Below are 11,137 nucleotides of genomic sequence, written 5' to 3'. Positions count from 1 at the left end.
GCGTGAGGAATTTAATTTCGAACAACATATCCAAATTTCACAATAATCCAACGGTTAACGAAACCGGGATCGTAGTTTTACCAAGACAGCTCTGGGTTTCTGCGGGAAAGAAAAAAACTACAATGCGAAGGGTGTTTCTCTCAATTCAGACATGATATCGATATTCCCAACGGTGAGAATGCTCGGAATTGTGTTGCAAACATGATACTCAAATTTCACGACGATCCAACGGTGAACGGGTTTGAGATCGTCGTTTTTCTGAGACTGGTTTGGTGGGCTGCGGGAAAAAGAAAGGGTTTTGAGAGGAGAAGGGGAAAAACGAAAATGAGGCCAAAAGGAGGCCGCTGACTTAACATAACTATTTATATCTAGGGTACTCAGCCTATTATTTACTCTATATTTATTTATTTATTTTACTAAAAAGGTTTTTAAATTTATTTACGAAAAATTGGGATGTTACAATTCTCACCATAATTTTTTATCAGAAAAAATGCACAAGTTTGCTTTTCTGCTTTGGTTTATCAGCATGCATGTAATTATACATGGGAACATTGCAGCTAATGAGAGTTCAGATGATAAGGGTATAATAGGAGCTATTTTAGATAAGAGTTCTCGCATTGGCCAAGAGCATGCAGTGGCTATGAAGCTGGCATTGGAAGATTTTTATCAAAAAAGCATTCAGAGTTTTTCTCTGCATATAAGAAACTCTCAAGGGGATCCTCTTTTGGCAGCTATTGCAGGTCTATCTCTCATTCTTTGTCTCTCCTACTGTTCTAAATAATTCATATATAATATAATTGCATCAGTGAGTAATATATATCCCTGAACCCTGACGTCTCTGAAGTCTTAACCTTACAATGATATGACCTTTCAAAATCATATAAACTGTTCAGTCTATCATATAATCAACAGTACTGCATCCCTTGGTATATAGGTGATCATTCATTAACAGATTAACAAATAGAATATAGCATCAACTTACCATTGCTTCATGATTTACATTTTGTTCAACATCTCCAGTAGTAAAAAGTCATAATTTGACTATCAAAAGTTTCAATGCTTTTTTTTCTAAAACATTTTAGTGCCTTGCCTTTATGGCCAATAATATACTGTCATATGCTTGAATAGAGTCGAAAAGAGGAAAAAATAGATAAGTTAATTAAATAAAATAAAAAACTTGAATAGACATGGTGTGACTCTTCTCTTCTTACAATGGAATGTTTTGTTTGGCAGCTAAAGATCTCATTGATAATCAAAAGGTGCAAGCCATCATTGGACCACAGACATGGGCAGAGACATCTTTAGTGGCTGAAATCAGTAGCCAAAAGAGGATACCTTTCCTTTCTCTAGCAGAAGCAACTCCAGAATGGGCAATGAAGAAGTGGCATTTCCTGCTGCAATCCTCACCTAGCCAAATAATGCAGATGAAAGCTATTGCTGAAATTGTAAAGTCTTGGAAACTCTATAATATTACTATGATATATGAAGATGGAGACTCATCATCCACTAAAATTTTATCTCAACTCTCTGAAGCTCTTACAAAATTTGGGACAGAATTAAGCAATGCTATAGCAATCCCACCTCTAGTTTCTTCTTCATTGTCCCAACAACTTGAGAAACTAAGAGAAGGACAATGTAGAGTCATTATTGTCCATTTATCCTTTCCTTTGGCACTAAACCTCTTTGAAACTGCAAAAAGAATGAATATTATGGGGGAAGGTAATGTATGGATTACTACTGGTTCCTTTACAAGCCTTGTTCATTCCTTGAATGCATCCACTATCTCCAATATGCAAGGGGTTATTGGAGTCAAGAGCTATATCCCAAAACTATTTCCCCAGTATGCTGACTTCTACCGTAGATTTCGGAAAAAATTTAGCTCGGAGAATTTTGAAGAGTTTAATTATGAGCCTGGGATCTTTGCAGCCGAAGCTTATGATGCTGCAAGGATTGTGGTTGATGCAATGAGGGAAACCAACCAAATAGGGGGTCAACTTTTGCTAGATAAGATTATGCTTAGTAATTTTACTGGCTTAAGTGGAAAAATTCAGTTTACTAAACATGGAAGAGCTCCGGCACATACTTTTAAAATCATTAATTTGATAGGGAGGAGCTACAGGGAAATTGGTTTCTGGTCAGATGGACTTGGTTTCTCAAAATATTTAGATGAAAAGGCTTCTTATAGTTCTTCGGTGAAGGAATTAGGAAAAGTTGTTAATCCAACATGTGCCATACGACTGAGAATTGGTGTCCCTTCCATGTCAAACGTCAAACAGTATGCCGAAGTTATTCAAGATCTTTCTCAAAATGTTCCTTCCTTCAACTTCAAGGGATTTTCCATATGTCTTTTTGATGAAATAGTAAAAAAATTGCCATACCGTCTGGAATATGATTATTTTGCCTTTAATGGTACATATGATGAGCTGGTGAAGCAAGTTTATTTGAAGGTAAGTGTTTTATTTATTACCCTTGTATGTTGTAGCTCACTTCAGTTTTTGCAAATCATTGATAATAAACTGCTATGAGGGAAAGACACTTCTAAATGATAACCATGTCATATTGCATCTGTGTCTGATACATATCTATGTTAGCTGTTATACAAATTAGAATACCTTACTTAGATAAGCTTGAATATTCTATGCAACATGACATGGTTATCTGACAAGCTATGAATATGCTTCATTCAACAATGCTTGATGCAGAACTATGATGCAGTTGTTGGTGATGTATCGATAGTGTCCACACGTTATGAATATGCTTCATTCACTCAGCCCTATACTGAAACCGGACTGATGATGATTGTTCCTATTAAATCAAAGACAGGTGATAGAACGTGGCTATTCATGAAACCTTTCACAAAGCGCATGTGGATTCTAATATTGTTCATCATTGTCTACAATGGTTTTGTTGTATGGATTATTGAAAGAAACCACCGCCCTGAACCGGAGGGGCCTATTCTGCAGCAAACCACAACTATGTTATTGTTGGCTTTCTGTTCTTTGTTCTCTTTGAATGGTAATTTCTTTCTGCTGTGTTCATCTGTTGATCCATCTTATTTTCGCATCAAAGGCTCTCTAACTTCTATTTGAACTTTAGTTGAGGTTCATGGTGTAGCTAATATTACTTGACAAGAACTAACTACAGCAAAAGCTTAATTATTCGTTGAAGAATAATTTTAGGTGTTAAGAAGAGAGTTTTTACAAGATTATATATGCAAAACCTCTGCCATCATTTTATCCAGAAAAAAAATTAAGAATAGGGACAAAAATAATCAAACTCCTGATTATTTGGTGGTTGTGACTAACTATTAACTAACGAGTAACCGTAACAACTACAACTACCTCATGTAACATAACTTTCGCTTAATCTGCTGACACAGGGGACAGATTGCATAGCAATTTATCAAGGGTGGCAATGGTTGTATGGTTTTTGGTGGCTCTAATCATTTCACAGATTTACACTGCTAGCCTTGCCAGCATGTTGACTGTTGAACGTTCTGAACCAACTGTAGACAGCATTCAGCAGCTAAAGAACAACAATGCCATTGTAGGATGTGATAGAGGATCCTACTTGCAAAGATATCTGCAGGATGCATTGGGCATCAATGCCAATAAAATCAAGCCATTTAACTCTATGGAGAGCCTTGCCTATGCGCTAAGAAACAAAGAAATAGCAGCTGTCTTCCTTGATGTTCCGCAGGCAAAAATTTTCCTTGCAAAGCACTGCAAAGGGTTTGTTCAAGCAATGCCTACATACAAAATTGGAGGATATGGATTTGTATTGCTTCAGCATTTCTTTCACTTTTTTCCTATATTAGTTTGAATATTTCTATTGCTATATGCACAACCAGACAAAAGATTAAGAAAGCATTAAAAACTTAGATGCAATTCTTTGGATGCTATTGTTGTTGTTCTCCGATCAAAATTGGAGTTTCACCTTTGTAATCCACGTAATAATGGTTCACATGAAAGATTAACATAATCAAGATGAAACTCTAATTCTGTAATTACCGTAAAGCGGCAAAAGCACCTGATGAACTACATCTAAGTTTTGGCCGTTACTTTTATGTATCATGAGTTTTAATTGGCTGTACCTATAGGCATTTGTCATGCAAAAATTACTCTTTATTTATAGCTCCTCAACTAGAACCGAGTTTATGTTTACTCAGCTGCAATGTCTTTGCAGGTATTTCCAAGGGGATCTCCATTGCTTCATAGTGTAAACCAAGCCCTATTGAACATATCTGAAAGTGGCACACTACGTGATCTAGAAAACAGAATGCTTGCATCAGAGAAATGTATAGACATAATTGACCCAGATGCAAAATATACTAGTCTCAGCCCTACCAGCTTCATGGTGCCCTTCTTCTTAACTGGGGGCACTTCAACAATTGCACTCTTAATTTACATATTTTCGGCGAATTATTTATGTCATGGACAGAGAACAATGTGGGGACTAATGATGGCTGTAATTAAACGTTGAAGATTGTTAGGGTTGCAGCGGTTAGGGAACGAGAAGGAGAAGGAAACGTGAATCGAGATGCAGACGAAATTATCCCTTATTCGAGAAAGGGAAGAAACTCCTGAACTTACTGGAACAAGCTTTCATATATGCGTCTTATTACAAGGTAAAAGGTATTTATAGCCAATCATTGGCATCATAACTACACTGCTCAACAGAATGCTTAACCGTCTAACAGAAATGAGGCACGTGCGCTATTCTCTAACTTCCACAAGGATTGCTACACACGTGGGCTAACAAACTCTACACGTGAACTAATAGGGTAAGCCTTCCACGTGGTAATCCTGCAAGTGGGAAGGTCTAGCCCTAGCTCGTGGCGGTCTCGCTGAACTTGACGGAACGGAGCTCGTCTGCAGCTGAAGTTCATCGTCCTTGTGGGCTTCCTCTTGGGTAATGCTAACAATACCCTCCTCTCCCAAATCCACCTTGTCCTCAAGGTGGTAAGCATCGCGGAGCACCGGCCATGATTCCCATGAAGTGTCTTCCGGGGGCTCACCAGCCCATTGCGTAAGGACCAATGAAGTGCGGGTGGAAGGATCAAACTTGCTATCAAGGAAACACAGTGGCTTGCGAAGAGGGCGCTGGTCTTGGAATAATAGAGGACAAGGAGTATGATCAGCTGGTGGTGGACCATGGTGGGGCCGGAGGAGAGAGCAATGGAAGACGGGATGAATGCGTGATTCCGGTGGAAGTTGAAGGCGATACGCGACAGCTCCGATACGCTCTAGAATCTGGAAAGGTCCGAAAAAACGCTTGGAGAGTTTCTGGTGGGCTTGACCTGCGACGGAGCTCTGGCGTCCCGGCCGGAGCTTCACGTATACCCACTGTCCTATCTCGAAAGATACGTCGTCCCGTTTAGCGTCAGCATGGAACTTCATTTTCTCCTGGGCCTTTAACAGTCTTCGTTGTAACTGAGAGTGCATTTCCTGGCGGTTTGCAAGCAAGGAATGTGCAGCTTCGTTCTTAGTCATTCCTGGAACGTAGTCAAGCACCGTCGGTGGAGGTTTGCCGTACGTAATCTCAAATGGGGTTAAGCCGGAACTTGAGTGCAACGAGGTGTTGTAACTCCATTCCGCTAGTGCTAGGTAACGGAACCAAGTCGTGGGTTGGGAGTGGGCGAAGCAACGAAGGTATTGTTCAAGCACACGATTCATCACCTCAGTTTGTCCGTCGGACTGAGGGTGATAAGCTGTGCTTAATCTCAGACGTGTGCCGCTTAGACGAAATAGTTCCTTCCAAAAGGAGCTTAAGAAGACGGGATCACGGTCGGACACAATACTCCTGGGAAATCCATGTAATTTGCAGACGATTTCCAGGAACAAGGTGGCGACTCGAAACGCGGTGAAACCGGAGGCCAAGGCGCCCAAATGCACCCCCTTAGAATAGCGATCTACCACGACCAGAATAACTGTGAAACCATTGGAGGGAGGTAAGTGGGTGACGAAATCCATTGAAAGATCTTCCCACACTCCCGTTGGTGGCGGCAATGGTTGTAACAGACCGGTGGGCCGTCGCGTGATGCTCTTAACTTGCTAGCAAGTGGAGCATTCCTTGACAAATCGTTTAACGTCTTGCTTGAGATTTACCCAGAAAAAATTGGATGCAACGCGATGAGTGGTCTTCGCAATGCCTAGGTGACCGCCCAATGGAGTCGCGTGATATTCCATCAACAAGCTTGGGATGCAAGGGTTATCGTTATTCAACCATATGCGTCCTTTGTATAGGATTAATCCATTGCAGAAGGAATGATCGGGATATTGAGAGGGGTCTGCCTGAAGGGAAGTCATCAGTGTCTTGAAGTCGGGGGAGGTCTCCAAAGATTGTCGAACTTCAATCATAAAGTCCAGACGGGGTGCTGAGAGGATCATTAGTTGACCTGCCGACGGAGGCTGGGGTGGTCGAGAGAGAGTGTCGGCGACGACATTGGTGGCACCCGGCTTGTACTGAATAGTGTATTCATACCCCAGTAACTTTGCAAGATAATAGTGTTGCTCCGGGGTCTGAATGATTTGTGTCATCAGTTCCCGGAGGCTCTTGTGATCGGTGAGGATAATAAATGGTCGCCCTAATAGATACTGCCTCCACTTGCGTACGGCCGTGACGATAGCATGGAGCTCCCTGATGTAGGTGGAGGAATGGATGAGTTTAGGGCCAAGGCATTTGCTAAAATAGGCTAAGGGATGGCCCTTCTGTTGTAACACGGCACCGATAGCCGCACCGGAGGCATCAGTCTCGAGAATGAATGGTGTCGAAAAATCGGGAAGAGCGAGTACCGGAGCGGAGATCATTGCTGACTTGAGTGTATCGAAGGCGGTCTGGGCTTCTGGGGACCACACGAAGGCGTCTTTGCACAGCAAACTTGTGAGAGGGGCAGCAACGGATGCATAACCCTTAATGAATTTCCGGTAAAATCCTGTGAGACCTAAGAAGGATCGCAAGGCCTTCACTGATGTAGGGGATGGCCATTCTGTAATTGCCTGGAGCTTAGATGGCTCCGGTGCCACTCCTCTGCCGGAAACGATATGACCAAGATACTCTATGCTCTCCTGCGCGAACAAACATTTAGAATGCTTGAGGTAGAATTTACCTTCAAGTAGTGCATTGAAGATGGTCTCTAAGTGTTCAATGTGTGCCTGGAGCGAATTACTGTACACCAGTATATCGTCAAAGAACACGGTGGCAAAACGGCGCAAGTAAGGTTGCAAGAGTTGGTTCATAGCGGATTGGAACGTGGAGGGCGCGTTACATAGCCCGAAGGGCATCACCAGATATTCGAAATGACCATGATGGGTTCTAAACGCAGTTTTCTGGACGTCCTCTTCATTCATCAGAATCTGATGGAACCCCTGCCGGAGATCCAACTTAGAGAACCAAGAGGCCTGGCCCAACTCATCCAACAACTCTTCAATGGTTGGGATGGGAAAGCGGTCACGAATCGTGACTGAGTTTAAGGCGCGAAAGTCGACGCAGAGACGCCATGTCCCATCCTTCTTCTTCACAAGGAGTACCGGAGAAGAATAGGGACTGGTACTGGGGCGAATTAAACCAGCTGAGAGGAGGTCTGAGACTTGCTTCTCTATCTCATTCTTCTGGAAATGAGGATAGCGGTAGGGTCGGACATTGACCGGCGCGGAGGAAGGGTTTAAAGGAATACGATGAACCACGGTACGTGGTGGCGGTAGTTGTGACGGAGGTTGGAAGAGATGGTTGTATCGTAGGAGAAGGGACGCAATGGAAGGGATGGAGTGTTGGGCCGTGGGTGATTCGGGTACGTGATCGGGTATCAGACTTAAGTGAAAAAATGCGGAAGCAGAACCCGTGTGGATAAGGCGTCTGAGTTGGGCCGCAGAAGTTGGTTCGGGCCCAAGAGTAACGTCTGCCTTAAGTGAAATATCGTGGCCCAAGTGGTTAAAGTTCATAATGAAGGTGGTGTAATCAGTAGTCACCGGCCCAAGCTTCTTTAACCAATCGATGCCCAGAACGGCGTCGGCCCCACTGATCTGAAGGAGATGAAAGTTGACGGTGAAGGAATGTCCCTGGATGATTACCGGAACGGCAGGACAGGTCTGATCACAAGTCAAGGTTGAACCGTTTCCGACTAAGACTTGAAGAGGATGAGTGGCCCGAACCTGAAGACGAAGGAAGTGCGCAATTCGGGGTTGGAGAAAATTGTGGGTGCTCCCACTATCAATGAGAAAGGTTAGTCGTGCATGCTTGATCATACCGAAGATACGGAAGGTCTCTGAGGATGGTAACCCGGAAAGCGCGTGTAAACTAATATGGGGACAACTGGGATCTTGCGAGAGTTCTGGTGGATCAAGGACAACAGTGACTGGTTCTACCTCGTGTTCGAGCTCACTAGTCGCCGGGGATGGTTGTTCATCAGCTATAAGCAGCATTATTCGGCCTTTGCAACGGTGATTCGCGTTCCATTTTTCGTCACAATTATAACATAGGCCTTTCTCTCGACGAAACGCCATTTCTTCCGGTGTACGACGCACGTAGGAAGGTTTAGGCTTGCCGGTGAGTTCAGAGCTTTGATTTGTGGACGACAATGGCGGGGCATAGTTACGGTGTGGTGGAGCTCGCTTATCACGGAGCTTCTCTTCCTGTAGTTTAGCTAGAGCTGTGGCCTGTAAGAGAGAAATAGGTTGTAGAGCAAGGACTTCTCGTCGGATATCAGGATTTAAACCTGAGATGAAACAGCTCAGGAGGAATGGAGGAGGGAGGCCTATCACGCGATTCGCTAATCGTTCAAATTCTGTCAAGTATTCATTGACCGTGCCTCTTTGCATTAATTTGAACAGTGCACCTTTTGGATCATCATAAAACGTAGGTGCAAATCGAGATTCCAAAGCTTCAAGGAAGGCGTTCCATGAAGTGATGAGGCCATTGCTGTACATCCATTGGTACCAGCTTAAGGCGGCGCCGTCGAGATATAGAGAAGCCACCGTGATTCGGTCATCTTCCGGAGTGTTTTGATATTGGAAGAGTTGAGTGATTTTAAAGATCCACCCGAGCGGATCACGACCGTCAAAGCGAGGTATATCAAGCTTAACGGCGTTACGCTGATGGCGTTGGTTAGCTGTAGCCGTGGTGGTGATTTGGTCGGGGTCATGGAGGCGGAGGTGCTCCAAGATGGAGTCGACCTTGCTAGATAGGTCGGCGTATCGTTCATTGATGGAGGCTTGGCTATTTGTAAGTCGTGCGATTGCGTCTTCAAGACGATCGGTGGTCGTCTTCCTGGTTCCGTGCTCGGCCATGGCAATGGCGGCGCCGGCAGGTCGGACCAATTGTTAGGGTTGCAGCGGTTAGGGAACGAGAAGGAGAAGGAAACGTGAATCGAGATGCAGACGAAATTATCCCTTATTCGAGAAAGGGAAGAAACTCCTGAACTTACTGGAACAAGCTTTCATATATGCGTCTTATTACAAGGTAAAAGGTATTTATAGCCAATCATTGGCATCATAACTACACTGCTCAACAGAATGCTTAACCGTCTAACAGAAATGAGGCACGTGCGCTATTCTCTAACTTCCACAAGGATTGCTACACACGTGGGCTAACAAACTCTACACGTGAACTAATAGGGTAAGCCTTCCACGTGGTAATCCTGCAAGTGGGAAGGTCTAGCCCTAGCTCGTGGCGGTCTCGCTGAACTTGACGAAACGGAGCTCGTCTGCAGCTGAAGTTCATCGTCCTTGTGGGCTTCCTCTTGGGTAATGCTAACAAAGATCTTATAAGAGACTGTTTTCAAGAGCCCACAATGTTGCAGAAAGTCCTTTAAACTCTTCCAGCATTTCTAATTTGCCAGCTTTAGCATAAACAAGAAGTTTATGTAGTATGGTACATCTAGGAATCAGAATAAGGAGCTTCAAATAAAGGTTCTGAACAAACCATTTGTAAATCTTGTGAACTTTAATGTGTAATCTCATGTAGAAATGGCACAATATTATTTGGACTATTATTAATGGGCTATGACTTGACAAAACGCAAAAGTTTTGTTTTTAATTTTTCTGATTTCATCACAGAACAATAAAGGAAAAGTCATAAGGACAATTATTTTGTATCATAAGAGACAAAGGAAAGATTTTTTTAAAGTAAATGCTTCCAAAGTACTGAATATTTGCACGGGTCATTGATTTTACAGTAAATCTATAACAATACCATAACATTTTTAAGTGGGAAACATAGCTCCAAAAGTTGACACATGAAACTTTTTTGGACAAATTTATGATATAGATAACAGTACTTTGAAGGGGTTAAAACAGTTTTATTACTTGAACATTAAAAAGTTGATGCGTATGTAATGAGAATCTATTACTTATGATTAAAAGAGACACTTTAAAGCTCATGTGTGCATGCCTCCCACCTTCTACTAGCCACCTTGAAAGCCTTAATCACAAGTTGACATATAAACAAGTCTAGGCAATGTGAAACTCTTACCTTTTGGATTACCATTAAAATACCACTTCTGCCAACATATGGTAAGCTTGGAAATTATGATAGTGTTCATTTTAAACAAAAAGAAAAAGGCTGAATACCTGTGCCAAAGAGAAAAAAGATGCAGGGGTGACTATAATCTTTCTAATGATACATGAATTGGAAGTACTAGCGATGGATGAAAATATATGATTAAGGGCATCTAGAGGTAAATGATTTCTAAAATTCTCATTCGGATATAAGCACAAAAGGTGGGAAGCAACATTCAAGTGTTAAATTTCCCAAACATAAAACTATTAAGTCCTACATTGCTTGCTTCAATTCTCGGGATGCAGCTTATAAATCTGTTGGACAATTTTATTTAGTATCAATTGGTTTTAAGCTGAAAACTAACATGATATTAGAGCCTATAGCCCATCTTGGTTCTCACCAATTCTAATAGGCTCGCTTGTTCGGGTAGACATCTATGGAGGGGGAGGTGATAGAACCCTAGTTTGCGAATCCAATTTTTAGCATCAACAAATTGGGTAACTTATTTGGGACTCTATGAAATTGGGAAAAATAAAAAAGAAACAAGTGGAATTAGAAAAGGAGATGAGAAAACAACGTCACAGTCTTGTAAGATGTTTCACACCAGAAACACTTTCTTAATCTTAAATTTCATATGAAAGAA

At 42.3% G+C, this 11,137-nt stretch overlaps 1 protein-coding gene across 1 annotated transcript; it reads left to right on the top strand.

Moving 5' to 3' along the window:
* Positions 1 to 526: 526 nt before the first annotated feature.
* Positions 527 to 4,482, top strand: LOC114404355 (glutamate receptor 2.7-like). Its single transcript, XM_028367344.1, has 5 exons — positions 527 to 740; positions 1,234 to 2,447; positions 2,703 to 3,015; positions 3,380 to 3,777; positions 4,186 to 4,482. Exons 1-5 carry the CDS (start codon positions 527 to 529, stop codon positions 4,480 to 4,482), a joined length of 2,436 nt encoding a protein of 811 aa, XP_028223145.1.
* The last annotated feature ends 6,655 nt before the right edge of the window (positions 4,483 to 11,137 follow it).

Source organism: Glycine soja, unplaced genomic scaffold (assembly GCF_004193775.1).
Source record: "Glycine soja cultivar W05 unplaced genomic scaffold, ASM419377v2 tig00024311_1_pilon, whole genome shotgun sequence".
Taxonomy (NCBI): Eukaryota; Viridiplantae; Streptophyta; class Magnoliopsida; order Fabales; family Fabaceae; genus Glycine; species Glycine soja.
The sequence above is the reverse complement of the archived record's forward strand: the minus strand, read 5'-3'. Positions and strand labels throughout refer to the sequence as shown.